At 39.0% G+C, this 22,819-nt stretch overlaps 2 protein-coding genes across 4 annotated transcripts; one reads left to right on the top strand and one right to left on the bottom strand.

Moving 5' to 3' along the window:
- Positions 1-66: 66 nt before the first annotated feature.
- nudt4a (nudix (nucleoside diphosphate linked moiety X)-type motif 4a) lies at positions 67-12,202 on the bottom strand. 3 transcript variants are annotated; one of them, XR_011035256.1, is made up of 6 exons: positions 11,323-12,202; positions 6,411-6,566; positions 3,584-3,628; positions 3,239-3,326; positions 2,342-2,542; positions 1,551-1,683 (listed from the first exon to the last, which is right to left on the bottom strand). XR_011035256.1 is itself a non-coding variant. In XM_068314035.1 (5 exons), exons 1-5 carry the CDS (start codon positions 11,419-11,421, stop codon positions 1,457-1,459), a joined length of 615 nt encoding a protein of 204 aa, XP_068170136.1. In that variant the 5' UTR covers positions 11,422-12,182; the 3' UTR covers positions 67-1,456. The 3 variants fall into 3 exon arrangements, 2 of the variants coding, with proteins under 2 accessions (XP_068170136.1, XP_068170137.1); XM_068314035.1 differs by lacking the exon at positions 2,342-2,542 and having other exon boundaries at positions 67-1,683; positions 11,323-12,182; XM_068314036.1 differs by lacking the exon at positions 2,342-2,542 and having other exon boundaries at positions 68-1,683; positions 6,411-6,521; positions 11,323-12,167.
- Positions 12,203-19,872: 7,670 nt separating this feature from the next.
- On the top strand, positions 19,873-22,035 carry c1qtnf13 (C1q and TNF related 13). Its single transcript, XM_068314231.1, has 2 exons — positions 19,873-20,049; positions 20,966-22,035. The coding sequence occupies exons 1-2, from the start codon at positions 20,019-20,021 to the stop codon at positions 22,033-22,035; spliced, it is 1,101 nt and encodes a 366-aa protein (XP_068170332.1). The 5' UTR covers positions 19,873-20,018.
- The last annotated feature ends 784 nt before the right edge of the window (positions 22,036-22,819 follow it).

Below are 22,819 nucleotides of genomic sequence, written 5' to 3'. Positions count from 1 at the left end.
CATAAAGGCAGCTACAATTAAAATGATAAAATATGCAATTGGTTTTTACTGAATTTATTATAAAAATGTGGAAAGAGGCATAATCAATAAACTATTTTTATTTTAAGGATTTTACAAACAGCATGATGATGTACAGCAAAAAAATCCCAGTCACACAAGCATAGAAATTATTTCAGTACTAAATAGCCAACCACAGTAAATATATTGCACATAAACTATACTGTGGGCTATTTTTGTTGTCCTGACAAAAAGTCTTCACACTAGTCATTACTCTTGACAGTTTTTATTTTTTATTTTTTATTTTTTGACATGTTGAGAAAAGGGACACCCATGTCAAATAACGGATTACACAAATGACGTAATTGAATACATACCAAATAAAGTACATTCGAACGTAAAACTTTAACTACTCCAAGTTTAGTCTGTATATTATAACAGCTGAGAAAAACAAGGGTCTTTTGGTTTTTATGTTTCAGGCAGATGACACTGCTCAAATTACTGACCATAGACTAGGGAAATATCTGCTGTTGTGTTTTTGATTGCCTATCACACAAAACAAGATTCAATTAAACCCTCTAACCATGGCATCTTTCTTTTCCTCACAGACATTAACACAACCATCATCAATTGCATTTTAAAAATTAGTGGTCTTGTATGGTGCAGGCTGCATGTTTGTACTTGTAATTTTGGCTTTTCTTTGGCACATTTACCTACCACACACGTTTTGTTTGTGCATTTCTGTTCCTCCAGATAGAAACTGATATTTATTTAAGTGTGTAATTAAAGTCTAATTTGTACACGTGACAACATTAACTAAATGTACAAGTAGAAAGATGTTTGTGGAAAGTCTACTTAGGTGTCTGGTCAGTGACGTAGTTGGTTTACATATATCTAATCTTGGATGCACTGTTATTAGTGATTCACAATGATACTGTGTGTGATGTTAAGGTGGTAATTACAAACTAGCATGAAAACAGTATTTGAATCAGCTCTCTAAGCAAATATCTCAGAAAACTGCAGCTACAGGTAGGTCACATTATTTTCACTCTCAGAAATATTTGAAAATTTCAATAAAATATTAACACACATGTAACTGCATCTCTTCAAAACAGCTTTCAGACCGGCATCATTCAGCATTGCATAAGGCTTCTTTTAAGATCAAACACTTCCCACTTCAGACCTCTGTGAAACTCCAAACACTAATTGTCCTGTTATTGAATTATTCAGAATGCAGAACCTTTACATTGCAAAGGTAGCACCTTGAGAACTGAACTCTTTCCAGGGACATTATTCCAGTAGCCAGTAAAAAAAAAACAACGTAAAATCTTAAATATTCATAGACAGACGTGTGGCACTATCAAGCCCACTAAAAAAATTGATTGACTTTCAGAGGCTGCGTTATTAATGCAATCCAATCCACAGATGTCCATCCTGGTGTCCTTTGGAGCAAATGGTCTTATCTGTTGACCAGATCTGAGCCCTGTGTGGAGCAAACAACATAATGTGGCGTGTTGTTGTCAGTCACTTGGGAGCTTGGGGTGTTGCCATTAGGTGGGCCACACATGGAGCTGCAGGTGGGGTTACAGGTATTTGTCAGTCTGCGTAGATATTCTGCATGGACAGGTCTATGGCGCTGGAGGACTCTGATAGCTTCATCAACTTTAAACCACTTCCTCTTCCTCCCTGTGAGATGGTTAAAGAAAAGAGAAGATCAAGCTGGTTCACACTGACCAAGAGTTGTAATTGTAGATCACACTAAACATGTTGGCCGCTGAGTCAATGGCTTGCAGACAGACAGAGTCAACTTTGAAATGCTCTCAAATTATTGTCTATGGGCTCCCCTTGTTCAGCATAGCAGAGGAATCAGAGGATGGGTGTTCACCGTTTTAATTTCTGTAGACACATTTACTTTAGTTGATAGTATAAGTAAAGCAGATTACTTAGAATTCAGTGTGTAGTTACCAACTTATTCTGCATGCCTTGAGCTCAATCCTGTCATATGCTGTTCAAGTTCACTCTTTCCTTGGCAATGTCCACTAAAACCCTTTAAAACATGGCACACTGCCTTTTAGTAAATTCTTAGGCCACAATATCACACAAAATTCTCAAGAATAAAGCTGCAGTAAAAACATTATAATGGATATAGACAACTCTTGACCTACTTCAGTTGTGTGTTTATGAAGGTGTCAGATCAGAAAATCTTTTAAAAAAAACATCAAAAATGATTTCTCCAGTAAACAGATGGAAGTTATTCAGCACTGACTCCAAACCCAACACATCTTCCGGTTCATTTGGTAAATGACTTGGGCATGGTCTGTTACTACCAGAGTTTGGTATGCACCTTTATTTTAATTCCCTGAAGTATACCAACGCTGGTCTTTGAGCAGAGGAAGGAGAAAAAATGAGAGCAGTCATGCCAAGGTCTTTCTGCTCAGCCTGCAGGCCTCACACAGAGCAGGGGGGGGTGAGGTGAGCGGTGATAAGTGCAAAACAACTGGACACAGCACACTCCTCCCAGTTGCGAGCAGTCTAGACCCTATATCTGTGAGCGATGAGACAGAACTATCACTTCCACATTTTTTCACCAGTTAGTTTTGACTGAATGAGTTCAATAAAACGGAATAAACATAAGTTTAAAAAAAACTTAAATCATTAATAGTCGTCACATCACAAAACACCTCGGTAACATTGAAAACTAAGTTGTTCTTTCAAAGTAATTGGGAAAAAAATAATCAATAAATATATTAGCTGCAAATTATGTTTCTGTCAACTGACTAATCAATTGATGGTCTGATCATTTCACACATTTAAGGTAGTGTCAGTGAAATAGGAGAAGAAAGTGAGAAATTCTTGCCACATTTTAGGATTACTGTAGATCAGGTGTAAGTATGTGTCCCAGTTTCTCAATTTACCAAGTGATGACTGATGGCCCCACCAGTCTTTCTCCATGGTTTCCTTTTTTGGCCCATATACTTAAACTGCCCTTTGACACGATATCTAATTTATTTTTATTTTTTTGCATCAATCATCATTATTTTGCATTTGGACCTATGTATACATCTATTTGTTAATTTATTTATTTAACCAAGTGGAAAAACTCACTGAAATCTCTTTTCCAAGTATGATTTGTGGTGAAAGTGTGGGGGTACTTTCTCTGTGTGGATAAATATCTGCAGCAGAATTTAAATATAAAACTATCAGTAACATGATAGAGTGAGACTTAAATGCAGAGGCATACCAATGTTGACAGAGTCCTCCCAGTCTTCCAGTATCTCTGTTACAATGAGGGTATAGACGTACGTCCTGTGCTTGCTGTCTTGATTATGCTGCAAAGATTTAGATCAAGATATTACTTTATGTCATTCCACTTCACCATGTCAATGGTTAAACAAAACATTCATACAGCAAAGACACAAGGTTAACTGTGATTAAGTGTACTGGCTTCTTCGTTGCATGAACAAAACAAGGTGATGCTGAGTAGAGAGTAATGAGACATACAGTAGAACATAATAGTATTGTCATACATTGTCCTTTCTCATATAACAAGAGAAAATGTATTCATGTCTTCCGTGTGAGAGTTTACCTCAAAAATTCCAAGCAGTCTGCCAAGCTGTCCCTTCACTCCAGCCTGCATACACATGAAAAAAGGATCAATAATACTAAAATGACAGTGTTCAAAAATTAACTGCTACTACGACTATGAATAAAAATAATAAAGATGATAGTGACATTAATCTCAATGTAGCACTTACTACAAAAAAACTGAAACATTAAGAAAATTATGAAACATTTTCAATCATAACAATGCAAGCTACCAGCTATTAAAAAGTCTTTATGCAGAAAGTGAGTTCATAAGAGGACACAGAGTGTGTGTATCTGAGAAGCAGGGGTTGTATTGTTGAGGGGCCTTAATGGCGAAAGCTCAAGAACCATCATGATGAGACCATCGCCAACAGGCCTTCAAAGGGTTTCAAGCAACAACCTCACTTAGAAGGGGTATACAAATCACATTTGTCTGATATTTTATGATTTTTTTTTAAAAAAGCTTAAAAATTTCACCTAAGTTCTAAAACATACGTACAGGTAAGCAGTGAAGGGCCACAAAAGTTCATGTTAAAAACCCAGGGAGCAGTTTTTGGGTATTGCACCTGAAAAAAACTGATCTGGAAGAGTTAAAAGCATGGATGACCTTACTAAGTTGACAGAGAAGGGGAATGACCTAATTTTAGTGAGCTGTCTCCATTGTGTAAAGGAGGGTCGAACCAGTTAACTGAGCATCAAGCATGAATCTCTTGAGGTAGGACATAACTCAGGAGGCATCTGTAGTGTCAGGCTTTATCAGAACACATCTGTCGTCAGCAGAGCAATGGAAATCAGCGGCAATGGAACAGCTTGTCTCTGCTCTGATGTGTTTGCGCACTGTCAGCTGAACATTAAGGACAGGATACCCTAGTGCCATCCAAGCTTGGCCACGTGCCTGTGAGATAGCAGTGATGAAATGTGCAGGTGACCTAAACTTAGTCTGAGCGACGCAATGGTGACACAGAGGGGTCTATCACAAGTACAGTTCACAAGTTGAGAGCCTTTTCTGCACACGTACAGCTGGCTTTAGACTCTGTCATTCAGCTCCAAGATTCAACAACCTTCCTGAAAGCGTTGGTGTATTGTTTTACTTTCAATTAACATAATGAGGGAAAAGTTTCCTAGAGTCAACAATAAAGTAAATGTAGACTCACTTTCTTAAAACTAGGTTACTCAGTTTTACAGGTTTTTACAAGTTTGTATCTAAAAAATCTTTGTGTCATTTGGGTTTTGGAATGTATGTGGTGTAACTGAAATTGGCTCCACCAGCTGTGGTGGCTTCACTGGCTTGTGTTTGCACTAGTGTGGCCAGCCAGCTAAAGCTATGTACTCTGCTTTCTGACACGTCTCCTAAAAGTAGCTTCTGCAGGATGGTGTTGTTATTTGACAGACTAAGACCTGTGGTTGTGATGATGATGGTGTGGTAGAGCAGGAATGTAGCTCGAGCTACTTACTCTTAGCTAAATGTGATTGTGGCAAACAGGAAACTAGATGTATTTTTGTATGCAAAAAAATTTCCCACATTTATATTTTTGTAGGTTGGACCTTAGAGATTATTGCTTAATTGCAAGTACAGGACTGATAGAAGTTATATGTTGTTTGACTGAGTGAATGCAATTGAGTTAATCCCATGGCATTAAAGTTTACTGTGCTACAAAGTTTGCTTTAACGTCACTGTTAAAACATGACACCAACTGTCACCACCAGAAGCATGATCGGATATCTCTGTATGGCATAAAGAAGAATATGAACACAACTGACAATAATATCAAATTACTGTTTTCATCCAGAGCTAGGGTTTTTCTAGGTGACTTTGTACAATATTGATTTTGATCATCTATTCATTGTACACACATAAAGACAAAGTTTGAGAAAATGAGAGGGAAATGAAGATTATTGGTATTAAAGTATGATGTTTGCCCTATAGGTAAATGTACAGACAGTGCTCTGATCCCATTCTTTATAACACTGAAATTGTGAATTTAAATAGAAAATAACTACATTAAGTTAATCTACTAAGGTCTGACATGCTGGACGAGAAATGCATCTCTGCAGATTTCAGATAGACAAACTGTTTTCCTCTAAAAACCAGTGTCATGTTGGCCCAAACTAATCAGCTCCTGCACAAAGTGGTAATCTGACTGAATGTGATCTGACTGTATTCTACCTGACCTAATGTGACTAAGCTGGTCCAAATAACTGAACAGTTAATGTGTTTGATTGAAATGTTTGCATTTACAAAAATATGTCTGAAATTAACTTTGGTTGTTGCTCAAAAATTAATAATTTAATAACAATAACATTTATTAAATTTGTAAGTATGGGCATCATGGGAAACCATGGGATTGAAGTGCTGCTCTTATGGACAGTAGTAAACATGACACTTTGACCCATTAGGTTGCCATAGGAGCTGGTTTGCAGCTCATCTAAATTCAGACACGTCTGTCCTGGCAGGCTCACCATGTGGGTAACTGGAAACCCTTCCCAAATGTCACTGCCATACTTAAAAGCTATCAGCACTGCTACTACGCATGGCTGATGCTTACAGCTCACTCCATGTTAAACACTTTGGCCCATGACCGGCAGCCCATTCTCCCAGCAGACGTTTACCTGGCCATTTAAACATCAGTGCCAAATATTTCGTTGAATGCAAGGCTGAGGTTGGATTTAAAAACAGAACTATTCATTGATTTATTTTGGTGACATTTATTACAAAGTCTATGTTTTGCTTATTGTGCATCTGCTGCACTGGGGATCATCTAAAACTATGGTAATTTGATGGTTTTACTGGATAGAGTGGAAGCTAGGCATAAAATGTGTGAGCTCACCTCTTCGTATACCTCTCTCACAGCGGCTCCATACGGTTCCTCCTCAGGCTCCATCCCTCCTCCTGGCACAATCCATTGGTCTGGGTGTCGACTGCTGCTGACTAGTATCACCTTCCAGAGAGAAAGGAACCCATGAGGCCTCTGCTGCTGTGTCTGCTGCTGAAAACATGCCAGTGGTTTGCCAGAGCTGACAATCTCTCACCACTGTGTGTGTAGTGGTTAAGTGTGATGTGTTATTAAGAAGGATGTGTAACGTAGATCTCATGTGTCATTCACCAAATTCACATCATGCGCTGCAGTATGGGTATAGGGTTGGACGTCTGAGTGTGGCATGAAACTCTGTCAGGTAAATAAATACATTTATGTACTTTGATAACACTGTCAACTCTGTTGTTATTATAATTATAGGGATGATGCAACAGGCTACTACTACTATTATTATTATTATTATTTCCCTGACATTACACAATGACTCACTTTTGCTGGCCAGCATAGGGTCACTGGTGTAGAAGTAACAACTGTAAGTAATATTTAATGATTTGGGTGACTACATAATATAGAGTGCATTAAAATACCCATGAATAATTATAATTAATTAATGGCCAACAACATTAAAAGCTTAAGGAGTTATTAAACTGGAAAAAAATCAAATTTCTAGTCTGATCTGAAGTAACCAAACTGAAGCCTCATTCTATGTTTAACTGACCTCAAACACGTGCAGTTTGGGTTTTTTTAGCATGGCACCCCACTGGAGAAACAGTCACTTGATCTAAAACCCTATCTGCCACCACACTGCCACATTAAGTGTGTGTGACTACACATATCCTGGAACAGCATACATTCTCCTCTCTTGATTGCAAATATCAGTAAAAAAAACTAAATAAAACACATCCCAGCTACTATATCAGACACCAGAAGCGCATACAAGAGTCTGGGCAAGTTTGCCAACATTACGATGTGTGCACATTCCTGCTGAGACAGTTAATACACCACAGATTCATGAGCACTAATTACAACGTCCTCACTGCTGTCAAAGTTGGTAACAACAATCTTCATGCTGTGTGACTCCAGGCTGTAACTCATTCTGAAGAATACTAAAAACAGAGGGACTTGTAAGCAAGCTTCACTTTGACTGTTTAAATGAGCTTGTCCAGTCATCATAACTTAGCTGTAAACTCATAGAATGGTTCATTTCACACAGAACCTTAATTCCTTTGGGTGTGACAAAACTTGTTCTGTGTCTCTGTCCTTGTATTTAAAACCCAGAGACTGTGTGTCTTGTTCTTCACACAGGTAACTGTTTGTCTGGATAACAGGTCAAGTGATTTTTGTGTAATGGAAGATTCCAAGACCTCATTAAAACCTGCAGAGCTATTATATTAAAAGGATATACAGATGTCAAAAATAGCATCTTTCTATCGCAGTAAATCAACTATTTAGCAGAAGCTCTAATTTCACAAAGAATTTTTCAGTTCAGCTAGAAAACAGTTCCAATATAAAAATGCTCTCCCATGGACTTTTAATATTCACACATGAAAACTTTGACTTAAAAATGCTACTCATTTTTTGGCCCAACTTGAGAAAACTTTTTCTCAATTTAAAAAGGAAGTCAATCAGATTCTTTTAATATTTCGATAATCGTGAATGTACCCCAGAGGAGGAACAACTGTCCCTCCACGCCTTCTTAAAACAAAAGACTTTTCGTTGGAGCTGACATTCCAATTTCTGGTAGAGAGGTTGTTCCACTCCATGAAGAGGAGGATTACTGGTATAATCAATGACGATAACAGACACACTAATTACTTAAAATTTCTGTTCTATTCTTCTGAGTTTAGATTATTATTTAAATATAATAAGGAACAAAACCTGGTTTGTTATATGATGTGAATTACACAAACAAACTGCATGTACTTTTGTGTTTTTGATACCATTTAGAATCAAAAGAAGTCTTAAATACTATCTAAATGAATAAATGAATATGATGAACAATAACGGTTTGGAAAATTGAAATCGACAGAGGATGAGAAGAGCGAGGAATCGCACCATAAACTGTTCAGGGCCCTCAGGGCTAGAGAAACGCTGGCAGCTGGTAACACACACATGCATGCACAATTTCACACAAATGCCATGCTAAACCTGCAAGCTTACAAAAATCACTGGATCAGCAGTTGCTTTATGTACAGACACAAAAGAGCTTAGCAGAAGAGGTTAATGACCCCAACCGGCTGCACACTCATCTGAGAGTTCCGACTGAAGAGGAGGCTCGATTGCAAACAAACACATCGGCTTCACGGTGATAAACACCTGCCAACAATCCAGCTAAACTATCGCTCACAGATATTACACTCACACTGAGATAAAGGCTGTGCCATGATGCAGTATGTTAAAGCAAAGATATATGTAGTGGGTCACGTTCAGATTTCTACTGCTATCTTGTTGGAGGAGGTGATCTGGGATTTTTCTTTTTGCAAGAAACACAAACCTTGGAATGGACAAATGGGGATTCGATTTGGAGATTGAAGATGATGTGGATTCACCATAATCTGCATTGATTTGGATTAGTTTGATGATGATCCTTCTCATACAATGAAAGGTTTTCAAAAGAGGGGCAAACATGACAAATGTCATCGTCACACAAAGCCAATCAGAAGCCAAGTAGAGCGGGTCTTGGTGTTGCCACCATTGTGTTATTTAGCTGGGCTTGGCAGATGTTTGGGCCCTGCAGGTGTGGATATTATTAGTTGAGTAAACTGTGATTGGCTGTGAAAGTCTGTAAAACATTAGACGGAGCAGTTCAGCAGTTCTCCCAATAAAACTTTTGGCCTACATTTTGATTTTCACATGTCTGTGTTTCAGGAAGAACCAGGATACTTCAGTCTTGATTAACAAAAAGGCAAGACAACAGTATGAAGATAGTGCTCAACTATTTCAAATTATTCTGTTGTCAAAACATATTATTTTGCAATTAAGAGAATACAAAGGATTGTCTCTAGTGTGATGCATAAAGGTGACTTTGTTTGCCTTGATGTATTTTATCCAACTTCTTAATTTTTTGATATGCTACCAAAGGTTTTTCCTGAACAAAATCATTTTGACATTTTTATGTCTTTATACCTCAAACACTTCTTTTATAAAGAATAATATTAAAAACAAGTTATATTCCTTGCTGTTCCAGAAAGCACAGCATGTGATAATATCTATAATAATTCCTTTGTGATGAAAATTAAAAATGGACATTGTTGTTCAGAGCACAACCAATATGAAGTCATCCTGTTGGGTATTTTCCTTCAGATCTGCTCCTGCTCTCCTGGGCAAACAGCTGATTTGATGAAGAAATGCCTGCAAAGTAGCCATGCAGACTGGAGTGAATTTAACCCAAAAAGAGGTTCACATTCAGTCAAAGAAAAAAAAATGGTCAGAATGACTGAGGAGATCCTCCAAGCAATCAACAATACTCAAAGTGACTGTCAGCGCATCAGCAGATGAACTGGAGAGAGTGGAAATCACGAAAACAGATTCTGTTCGGGGACAGCGAGTGCCTTCACCTAGATTCTATAAACTGCTGCTGATACGTCACTTGGCCTGTTGGAGTCAGGGTAATGTTTATCCCCCACCCAGACCCCCGTCATCCTCCTCCTCTTATCACATATGGGCTGCCATCACTTGGCAGACATACTGTGATCTAATACAGCCCCCTGCCCCAGTGAATAACTCTGTCCATATAAACTCAGCCCATTACCGTCACGACTACTAAATGCCCCCTAATCCATACAAGCGATGCTAAATGCCTGCGCTCTTTCAAAGGATACTGCAGTGCAGGTGAATGAGTCTATATGAAGACAGATTCAAACCAAGACATCTGTATTCCAAATTCCAAATCAACAATATTGAGCATGTGGGTTCCAATTAGCAGGGTTTGGGACAAGACCAGCCTTGATAATTTTTCTTTTTGTTGTATGATTGAACAAACTCCTTATGAATTAATTAGACAAATGCCACAGTGATACTTCATTATTTGGATATTCTGGGAAATGCAACAGCAACAGGAGTGCAGGAATATTGATGCCACAGCTAAGGATCACAATGTGTTGACTATGCTGGATAACATCCCTATCAGCTGATGCTAGTGTAGGTTACACAACAAAACCCAGTCAGAAGAGGAAATGTCTGGGCCACAGTTTACCATGACAGGTGGGATTTACACATGGACCCTGCAATGGTGGTACTGTAGATTAATGGGAAAATAAATTTGGAATCAAATAAATTGTTACGTGTGCAGAAGAAACAATGAAGAAGAAGAAGAAGAAGAAGAAAAAACAGAGGCTCTTGTATCCATGTTGGATATGCTCCATTCATATTCATAGTACAGGACTTAAAAAAAAAAAAAACCAAAGAAGAAGAAATCTCTTCAGAAATGTTCAGTTTCCATTTAAACAGGAAATCAAATTATTGATCTCCTGCTGAATATGAGTTTTTAGAAGGTTGAGATGTTTGGTTATTATTACATTATTCAACCACATCCTTTGCATCTCTGTCCAACACTTAATTATCAGGTTCATTTAAGCCATATATCCTGAATGGGCCAGTGTGTGTGTGTGTGTGTGTGTGTGTGTGTGTGTGTGTGTGTGTGTGTGTGTGTGTGTGTGTGTGTGTGTGTGTGTGTGTGTGTGTGTGTGTGTATGGTGGTAGTCACTGAATCAGCCACCACCCACAGGACACTATTACTGTACTTGCATCATCATCATCATCATCATCATCATCATCAGCCACAGCAGCAGGAATGTCATTTAGTGGTGTTTATGAAGTAGACTTACAGATACTGTATCTGTGCAGTGCTCTGGACTCTGGACATTCTCCAGCTGCAGGAAGCCCAGTCATTATTCTCTGACTGAAATATCTGTGTGTAACTCACCTCGTCCTCCTTCTCGTTCCTGAAGCATAGACACGCAGCTCTCCTCTTGAAGCCCTCTCCGTCATAAGTTCTGGTCTGGTTGGGTTTAAACTTCATCATTTATGTCACCAGCAGGTCAACACGGGGAAAGATCAGAAACGACACGACAATCTGGTGTCTGATAAACACCGAAAAACTGTCTTCTGCTTTTTCTAGAGACCAAAGGGAGAGAAAAGATCAGCGAAGCCCCGAAAACTCCCCGGTGGACCTTTCCTCAGACCGTCCCGGTCACAACGCGTTCCCTGGGGCCAGTCGCGTCTGGCCAGCTCCCGACTGCCTGTGTCCGTGGGGTGTTCCCACCATGATAGTGTGCTGCTTCAGCTCGGTGACAGGCGGGCTGTCAGCTCCCCCTCCAGCGTGGGGCCACAGAGGTTGATCCAGGTTTGAATCCAGGACTCTGTAGGAGGAGATCCTGGAGCGCAGGGGCGCTGCTAGACTCAGAGCTGAGGGGGCCAGGGGCCCCAGTGCCATGAGCATGTTTGTTCATGTGTGTTACATTACCTTGTATTGTTCTGAAGCAATTTGGGTTCGCTTAACTACATTAAGCACCAACAAGAGTAGTTGATAAACAAGACAGCACACCACGTTGTGTGCTAAATAGATTTTATATTTACTGAACTGTAAAGTACTTCCAACATTTTGACTTTGAAACTCACCTTTTTCCTCAAAATGAATTGATGATCTGGCTGGGCCGTGAATTTGACTCATGCTTTAGGATGCAAGTGTCCTACGTTCAACACTCAGTTCATGTGTCTTTCTGAGTATTTTGCATTCTTGGTAATGTGAAGACACTTATATGCAATTCCAAATCAATGAGGCCCTGGAGTTGAAGACCTAATAGGTAAGGTTTATAATAAGAGAATTCTGAAATCTTTCTTTATGTTTTCAATATAAGGACCAGATTAAAAATAAATAAGTACATTCGATATTTTTTGCTGCTTCAATTTATATGAAATACATTTATCTAAGTCGTTATTTCACCAACTGAGAATTGCCTAACTTCATTTCATTGCTACAGTGAAACAATAATGGTTAAGTTCTATTCTGTTCACGATCATTTACAGCATTTCAAAAAAGAAGGTTCCCATCTTCCTTTAGATATTAAATTTGATTTAATCTCTCAATACTTTAGTAGACACTGGGAGACTTCATGGAAGAGTGTCAGGTCCCGTTAGCCCTAAATGCTTAACTAACCACTCAGCCTTCATTCACACAATACCAGTAGTTTGTGGGTGAAGTTGCCTTCTAACTAAGAAATACAAAAAGACATTTATATTGCAGTATTAGTATTAGTATTACTGTATTTAAGACATTTGTATTTACCTTTTCTGACACAACCAATACTATAATTTGCAGAAACTAAAATGTTTTTTGGGCTTGCCTAAAAGAAAGTGAAAAAAATTACGTTAACAGTCTCACCATGATTCCAGAAATTTGTCAATCTTAAATTAATCTATGGAAGGAAGTGTTCACCTGAACTACTGCAAACTTAGCCTGTGACTTTCTGGGAGTCCTGGGAAATGCAGAGTGAAATTGTGGAGCAATCTCTATATGAAGGGAGCTCTGTTTAGGTATATTTTTACAAAAACAAATAAAAACTAAAAGAGCTGTACTCCAGACCATCTGCACACCAGACTGTGTCTTTGCAGCGGTGGAGCAGCGGTCGCGTTTATCATCATTGAATGATGATAAATTTTGCCACTGGATTCTCAATATAAATTTGGAATAAAGAGTTATGGGCCATGACAGCAGAACCTTGCCTTTCACTGATGAACAGGTAGCAGCTCAATCATCAAAAGTCTGGGACTGTTTTAGAGACTGAATAATATGGTGGGCCAAAGAAAACACAATGTTTTTTCTATGAGCGCTTGTTAAGAAAGCTGAAACTAGCAATACCACAGACCAAACACATAGCCTATTCTGAGAGGGCATATTTACAACAAAAGTAAAAATAATATGGAGTGACCAAGCCATACCTGTGTTTAGAAGGTATACGCATATACCTCCTGTGACAAAACAATCTGATCTGTTTTAAACTATGGCAAAACATGAGAATAGGTTATGAACAACCCCCTTCTAAACAAGAAACTTCCTTTCATCACATCATGTATGAATATATGAAAAAAAAAACATCGCCAGCAAAATCACCACTATTGCGTGTATGCTGGCTGGCTGACATGCAAGCAGGCAGACAAACATACGCGTGTCTAAAGATGTACACCTCTCTCCAGGGTGAGTTTTTAAACAATGGTGTGATGAACAAGTGGAATACCAAGGCAATGTCCTGAACATGGGGAACTGGTTATGTTGTGGGTCTTTATGTCTGAAACATACTCCTGAGCGCAGACATTATTAGTACACAATGCTTTCAAGAAGAGTCTGTGTGTTAGGTTTGTGTAACCGACTCTGACTGTAATCAAACTGACCCAAGGACAATCTTTGCACCCTGGTGTGGCACAAATTTAATGGAAATATGACTGAGTTCTTGGTAGCACATCCATAACATTCAGACTAATCATCTGAAAATGTCTCTGAATACAGTATAATCTGACTGATTCGTTAATAAATGTGAAATCCAAAGCTTGCTGAGTAGCAATACCTGTGGTTAACCACATGTTTTCAATATTCAACCATAAACAGTTATAGATATCAGCAGAAAAGTGTTTGTATAAAACTACTAAAATACAATTAAACAAACCAACAGGGTGAAAGCATGACCTCTGTCAGAGGCTACTAACACCTTGCTGTTGTAATAAGAGCTCCTGGGTTATCTGTGACCTTTCAAGAACTGTTAAGTAGCTCAGTGCTTCCCTCTAGTGGCCATGGAGTAACTTATCGATGTTCTTGAGCTTAGTTCAGACAAGAAGCAGAAGTTGTCCTGAAAATGATCATTTAATTTAATTGACCTCATCTAGCAAAAGCAGTTGCCAGATGATGTGCATGACCTTTTATTAATCAACATCCTTTATTTACGGGACACAGTATGAAGGGAAATTATTCTGGAAGCGGGGGAAATTAATCTACAGTGAAATGAATACAAACATGTGACACACAGACAAACCATGACTGTTGACTCAAAGTTTGCAGCAGGGAGTAAGATATATCCTGAAGTAGTCCAGCTTTTCCTTTCATACAGACAATTTAAATCAGATGACTCATTTAAACATTGTTTCATTGACAGAGTTATACCAGAGTCATCAAGCATCACTGAGACCATGTCCATATTACTTCCTCTGTTATTGTTTGTGGCCTTTCAAACTGTGCCAGTTTATTTATTTGAGACAACTTGAAGACAGACTCTTAAGCATGGCAGTGTACAACTTTTCTTTTTTTTTTCTGAAATACTCAAGTGGTTTGTCTTTGTGCTCTGCATGTCTGGTCGCCCAGCGGAGTCTTCGCTTCTTCAGCTTCAAACCGTCTCAATCTAACACGTTAAGACAGACGACACGCTGCAGTCTCTCGTCATCACACACCATTGTACAGGTGAAGCCAAAGGCGAAATATGTGTCATCATATCTTCTCTTCTTTGTTTTGGAAGATATTTGATTTGAATCAGGCAGTGCTTCATCCTCTGCTTTGTGTTAACAGACCCTCGTCAGAATCTTGTCCATGTTATTATAACATGGTCCCTTAGCAACTAAGGGATCATCAGAGTTTGGTGCATTTAGTAATACCTGGATTGAGAGCAGCACTGTACAAAATATCTTTCCCACGTTATCCACATTGGGATGATAAATTTTGGTAATGAAGTATGCTTTTGTAGCTTCCATGGGATATCCCTCTGGTAAGAGTTCAAGTCTAAATAAGTTCCCTTCAAAAGGCGAGTCTCCAGACCCAGAGTTGAACGTGTTTCGTCCGCCATTGTCTGAATGCTGTAACAGGCTCTCCAGGCAAAAGTGTAATTTCCTGTACAGAAAAAGAAAGATGTTACATTGATGCTGTTATATGATCTGTCAGTAGTACAAAGAGTTTATTATTAATAGGCATCAAGTCATAGTCATTAATCAAAGAACAGAGCCACTAGGTGCAGTCTGCTTAGCTTTCATCCTGTGTGTGTGTGTGTGTGTGTGTGTGTGTGTGTGTGTGTGTGTGTGTGTGTGTGTGTGTGTGTGTGTGTGTGTGTGTGTGTGTGTGTGTGGTGGTAGTCACTGAATCAGCCACCACCCACAGGACACTATTACTGTACTTGCATCATCATCATCACCATCAGCAACGGCAGCAGGAATGTCATTTAGTGGTGTTTATGAAGTAGACTTACAGATACTGTATCTGTGCAGTGCTCTGGACTCTGGACATTCTCCAGCTGCAGGAAGCCCAGTCATTATTCTCTGACTGAAATATCTGTGTGAAATCTCATTTAATATAAGCATATAATAAAAAAAATAAAAATAAAGCACTACCAACTGTAAATGACATCAAAATGCAGCTTAGCAGCAGCTGTCATTCTTGCTTTTGACGCCCTGTTCCTGAATGCAGCTGGGAGCAAGATTCCTAAAATGTTTCAGATAACCCACAGACAAAACGGTGCAGTAAAAACACAGACAGGAGAGGGGCTCCCAGCTCCAGTCACACGCTCCGAGGGCTCAAAGGCTTGGTCCTCTTGGTGCTGTTCCCATCGGAGCCCTGCCACCCTTTCCCAGCAGTACTAGTCTGAGTTTACCTACTTCCTCACCTGTGCAATTTTTTCTTAGAGAGAATTCAAGCCTGTAGCCACGCAAGTGATGGGGGGTAGAGTGGTGGGCAGCTCTCAAGCTCGGAGGACCTCCAACTGCCAGTTCACACTCCAAACCTTTTGGACCACAGGGATCCTGAACTGGCCCAAGACCAAATGGGCTGAGCTACTGCCGCCCCATGAGTTTAGTTTCACAGAAAATTACTCAACTGGAAGACGAAATTGATGGGAAAGTCTGTCAAAGGAAAACAGATAATTTGGATAAAGTATCATCTACAATGAAAAGTTCCTGGACACAAGCTGTCTTCCCACTCCTCTATTAAGAATGCCTTTGTCCAACAGAATAATGAGAAAGAACACACGAGCCAAGAAGGCAGTATTGTCATTATCAGGGGGAAAGAACCAGGAGTTTTTCAACTTCCTCTGTGCTGAAGTATAGAATATCACAAGATATCACAAGATGGTACACGAAAACACCCACTAAAAGTTAGCCATGAAGAGACTAAGGGCAAGTAAAGGATAAGAAAAGACTAGTTTAATCCAGACAAATGTAAAATTATGAGAATGAACCAACACACAGCTGAAAAACAAGACTTCTTCCACTTCAGTGGGGCCAAATTATTTTTGAGAGCAAATGAGAGATGGACCTGAAATTTGACGGTGACATCAAGAACAGAGACAACAATGGAAACCAGATAATGGGAGCAGTCATAAGATCATGAGTACCTGGATGAGGAAAACTTTAAAATGCTTTTAAAGGAGTTTTGAGACCATATTTAGAATATGGAGCACCAGTCTGGATGCCAAGCTACAAGAAGGACATCGCCATCTTGGAGAATGTTCAGTGCAGAGGAACATGCTACATTCCATTTTTGAAGGGCCGTAGTTATGAAGAGAGATTGTGGAAACTGGATCTTCCCATTCTTTGCACTGTGGGTCTGAGAATACTGTAATGTCAATTGTGCTGTATGTTGTGCATGTATGCCATATTTAACATTAAAGTTGATTTTGACTTTTTGATTTTGACTTTAATTTTGCTGAGACATCATTCAAGTGATGTTCCACAATTATTTATTTATTTATTCAGTTAATTTTTCTTCTTTCCAGACATGTTATTACAACATATTTCACTTTCATCAGTGTTGAAACATCATCAGCAACATCTGAAAAAAAAAAAAAAAGGGTTAACGGGTAGAAGCCACTGGCTTGTAAGATTCCCGTCCCCTAAATTATCAACAAAACATCTCTCTCATTAGAATATGTAATCAACAAACTCAGACATTAAAAGTCTTCAACCAGCTCATACGTTGAATTTTGACAGATGTTCATACCCTTATCCACTTCCAGATATTAGCCTTTTACCCTAGAGTATAACCATGTTTACATTCTTCCTAGGAACACAGGGTTTGCTAACATCACGGATGGTCAAAACAAGAAGTTGACCTTGCCAGTGTTCTCCACAAGAATATAACGATCATATTAACCTCTTTCATCAGACAGTGTTTATACAAGAATTAAACAGTTTGTTACAGACACTTTAACAGTTTCACATGGTATTATATTGTCAAAAGATATCAACATGCTGTTTAAAGTCTCAAGTTAATGTTATCTATCCCGTGTTATCACAAATACATGTTGTTTGTTTTTTTGTTCATTAATCCATGTTTCTGACATCGATGATGTTGTTTTTTTGGCTGTTCCATGAAATACTTGACGTGTCCAAAATTGTAGAGCTCCCAATATTGAAGTGACTCTGTTGTACTGATCTTTGTTGTAGTAACAATTCTTGTCCATCTTTATTGCTCATATTTCACCAACTCCTCTGCACTCCTGATCACCATTGCTTTTATGTGGTCCGGAGAAAGCCCCTTTGTTTTGATGAAGATCCTGCAGGTGTTCGTCCAGGTGTTGTCGATCAGTCCATTCTTCTTCAGTTGTCGAGCTTTTAGCGATATCAGCATTCTTTTTAGTGAGATTCTCATTAATGTAGACATTTTTCCTTTCAGTTTGAAGCCTTGTTTCAGAAGAGCTATCTTGTGTTTACGATTGTTGAATTTTATCAGCACTGCAGGTGGTCTCCTACCTCCAGATGGTAATGGGTAACATGTCTCAATCTGGTCCGGATCTATAGTTATCTCCAGATCCCTCAGTTGAGAACTCAATTGTTGCTCCAGAGATTCGATGTCAGCGCTAGCCATAGCATATCTGTAATTCCTTGGCTTGATATTGATTCCAGTGATGATCACATCATTTATACGAATGCTTTGTTCCAAATCATCCATTCTTTGTTCCAAGACAACAATTTTTTGGTCTTTTTCATCCATGTCTTTCTGCATCTTCTTCATTTTGTCCTTCATTTCATCCAAGGCATCTAGTACCGGTTTTAGCTTTTCTTCCAACTTTTTATCAAAGTCACTCCCTAACTTATCAAAGTTGCTCTTTAACTCACTCTTTAATTCTTTCATAGAGACCATCTTTAGTATCCTCCGATTTTCCTTTTGGTTTCATCATTTTGCAGAGAATAAGTGTGAGTCAGTCTGGGTATGAGTTAGAGAGATAGTGACAACAGGAGACAGAAGAAAGACATCTGCTCCCGTTGAGAGCCGGAAGTGCTCTCAACGATAAACTCAAACAATTCTTAGAACTCAAAACAATTCTTAGAACTCAAATAATTCTTAGAACAAGCACAAAATGGGTACAAGGGGCCATAACTACAAGCTGCCAATGATCAGACACCATGTGTTCAGACATAGAATTCTGGAAGGATCCACCAGAAGAGGTGGTATCTTCACCAACTCTACACCTTCAAGAATCACTGGAACATACACTGGAAGCTATACCCTCTAAAGCACATCTGGGAGGCGGAAGAAGACCCTCGAGTAAGAAAGAAGAACTCATGAGAAGATCTGGGCAGAAGCAAATCTGGCCAGATCTAGGCAGAGGCTAATCACCTGCCCCCAGTATCATCACAAAATATCATAAAGTAAGTAAAGATTCAGGTTCACGTTGAGTGTTAGCCAGACAGACAAATCACACACTGTGACCGGTTTCAAATCATTACCTTAACAATGCTGCACGCCAGTCCTGTCATCTTGTCCTTCTGGACTTTCTCCCTTTCTTTGGTACTGACCGCTAACCTGTGTCTTCCTGGATCCTGGCATTGTGTCTGTAGATGGAGGGACAAAGGAGGATAACAATGCATCATAGTTACAACATGCACAGAAATGTTTTAACATTAAATTTAAAAAACATCAACAGACACACTTTCATTTTTTATTAAACAACACTGATAGTGTGACCTCAGACTATGTGAGAACACCTTTTACAACATTCAGGGAAGTATTACAATCATTTGTCACATAAACATTCTCCATCCTTTTAAAAAGTTTAACGATTATTTTACAGACAATATTTAAGAGTTGTAACTTTTGAAATCAGGACTTTTGTGGAGTGAATTGTAATACTGCTCACTGTATCTAAGAATATGAATACTTTATTCATAGTTATTCATGTTGTTACTTCATCTTTACATTAACACATCAAATTAAAACAGCGCAGTTTATGTGTGACAGCACCTGATCAAGACAACTCGCCTCATCTATAGATATTATTATGGTTCTGCATCTTTCCTTTATTCCCATGTTCACTTTTCCATTACCTGTTCATGCAGTGACTGCTTGAAACAAGCAAGAACCAAGCTTTTTATCCCACCGCTACTCTGAATATTCTAGACAAAACAAAATATAATTAAAGCCCCTGGTCCACAGGCCAATAGGGCTGCAGGCTGCACACTCACATTTCTTTCATGCTGCAGGCTGGATAGGAGCCGTAGGCTGGAGGGAATGTGGAGCTCCTCCTCCTAGTATCTGTATGGACTAAAGCTTTGCCCCTCTGGGTGTCAGGACATGTCAGACAGGGAAACTAGCAGTGCAGCAAACTAAGAGGAAATTTATTTCAAAAGGTGACTGAGGAGCAGACTTCTAGCATGCATTTAATGTCCCAACACAGCCCAACAGGTATGTTCAACATTTCTGTAAACTCTTTTGAACAATGTAGAGAAATAAGGGGAATAAAAATGGAAAGGATTGTTTTTTTATATAATTAATCTTAACAGTAATAAAGCAACATTAATCTCTTTAGATATGCTATAAAGGATTTAGCCAAAATCATGATCATTTTGTGATAATTTTGTTAGTTTTCATTTTGATATTATTGATATAGAAATGTAAATTCATCACAAAAGATCACACTGTGTCAGAATATTTTTAAATGTTAAAATGTGACTCTAAGAGAAATTACATAGCTGATGTTTTAAATCAGAGTTTAGGGAAATTACCAATCAGTAGTGTTTTGTAAAATATGTATATTACAGGCCACAGGTTAAATGGCCAGGTTTAAAATCTGAGCCTATAATTACTGCTCATGTTAGTCTGTTTGCAAGGCTTCTGTTCATGTAGTCATAGAATTCCTTACAACCAATCTGACCTCACAGGATTTGCGACCCATTCACTACATATATTGCATGCTCTTAAATATTTCAATCAGTTATTAATTTTGATAAAGATAGACACTTAATTTGAATTTAAAGTTATTCAATGTACAGAAAAGTAAATAAATTTGAAATAATACCTAATTAGTCCACCCTTCCTCACTTCCTTAACCCTCCTAAAATATTCCCATTGTTCAACACAGACAGGAACAGATGAACCAACAGCTAATCTAATTCCTTATCTCAGTGCACAGAAAGAACAGACAGTATCAGCTGCATTAGAGTGCTGGATTTTAGGTCTTGACAGGGCTTACTCAGGTCCACTTATCAGTTTTTACTTTTTCACAAAGAAGTATCATGGTAAAAGTTAATTTTGTTCAACAAAACACCTCACATAGTTGGGTCATTGGAATCACCTGTAATGTAATGTCTTTTCTTTTTAGTTCGGTGGGGCACACATTACTACCTAGCATGTGTATTCATCACAATTGTCTACTCTGGACCAGTTTCCTCCCTGAATGCCTCCCCAGGGATGACGGGTCTCCGCTCTGCTTTCTCTGCCACCCAAACCAATAGCATAACGGGGGGCAAGCAGAAGGCAGTAACCTTCAATAGGCTCAAGGTCAACATTGGGAGGGACTTCAATCCAGACACCGGGCACTTCCGCTGCCGCATCCCTGGGACGTACTATTTTTCATTCTCTGTGGGCAAATTTCCAAAGAAAATGCTGTCTGTGATCTTGGTGAAGAACGGAGAGGAGGTACAGGCTATAGCGTACGATGACTACCGTAAGAAAGGGAGGAAAGTTCAGAGCCAAAGCATCATGATCACTTTGAAGGAAATGGACACAGTATGGCTGCTTTTGCAGCAGAATCCTCAGTATGCTTTGTACAGCAATGCAGGCCCTTACATCACCTTCTCTGGTTACCTGGTCTATCCTGACATCTCCTTAACCAGCCACATCCCCAACCACCTGTCTCCAAGCCTGTCACACCCAAACTGCCCACCTCAGGCTGACGTCTGGGGCAGAGGTCAGGTGTCAGAGCAGCCAAGGTCAGCTTTCTCTGTGGCACGAACATCTACAGTCATAGGTCAGAGCAGCTGGCAGCAGAATAAGCCACCACTGACCTTTGATGTGGAATATGTCAATATTGGGGGACATTTTAACAAAACCTCAGGCTTGTTCACATGCCACTTCCCAGGTGTGTACTTTTTCGCTTTCACTGTGGGGAAACACCCTCGGAAAGCTGTTTCTGTGAAGCTGATGACCGGTAAGGGTGAGGTGCAGGCGATGGTGTTTGATGAGGACACGTCAAAGAGACGGGAGATGCAGAGCCAGAGCCTGCTGCTGTCTCTGCGCCGCGGCGACAGCGTGTGGCTGTACAGCCAGCAGGACGAGCGTTACGCTGTCTACAGCAACCAGGGAAGATACACCACCTTTTCTGGCTTCTTGGTGTATCCTGAAACAGAAACACACACTGTTCCCACCACACAGGACAGAACTTACATCTAAATAGGTTTGCTTGTTAAAAATAGTAAATGAAAATATGTTCAGCGTTGTGTATTCACATTTATTGCTTTGATGGTTATTTTTTATAGGAAAAAATAGGGCAACATTTTCTGCAAAATTACTGGTACTCCACAAGATGGTGCTATGATACAATCATGGAGCCCAAACAGCACCGACATGCTTATTTTAACTCACTGGCAGTAAAACATTGCAAAAATAACCTCTTATTTTTGGAATAAAATTGGATTTTGGTTAACCAATGCATGTATTCTTTCAAGTCTATGTTAGGAAGTTTTATAAATCAGGGCTTACGTGTTAAAATGTTTGCATGCCAATATGTAAATGATGTATAGTTTATTAATATTTACTAAGTATATAAAGGTGATTTTGAGATATACCCTGATCATGTAAGCTGGCATCGTCATGTGTATTGTGGATATATCTGTTTTGACCGTATATATGAATTACAGGGAAAAGACAAATAAATCCTTACACTTAAATGAGTTAAGAATGCCTTGTTTTACCAAAAAACTTCAGCCTCTGAAAAAATGTAACAGCAGAAGTTTAAATGTAGCATAAATAAGGAATATAGTATCATTGCTTTTGTTAGTAACGTAATAGAATATCACATTTCATCAGGAGAACACTTATACATGAATATTTTAATACTTAGGTCCTATTTTTTTAAAATAATTTTATTATTCGTCACCTTATTTCATTTGATATTAAGTTTCTGAATGAGTAAAGAGGAGTTTTCCAGATAACACTACACAGTGTGTGTACACGT

This window comes from Antennarius striatus, chromosome 4 (assembly GCF_040054535.1).
Source record: "Antennarius striatus isolate MH-2024 chromosome 4, ASM4005453v1, whole genome shotgun sequence".
Classification (NCBI taxonomy): Eukaryota; Metazoa; Chordata; class Actinopteri; order Lophiiformes; family Antennariidae; genus Antennarius; species Antennarius striatus.
Note: the sequence above shows the minus strand (reverse complement) of the source record. Positions and strands in the feature narration are given on the sequence as shown.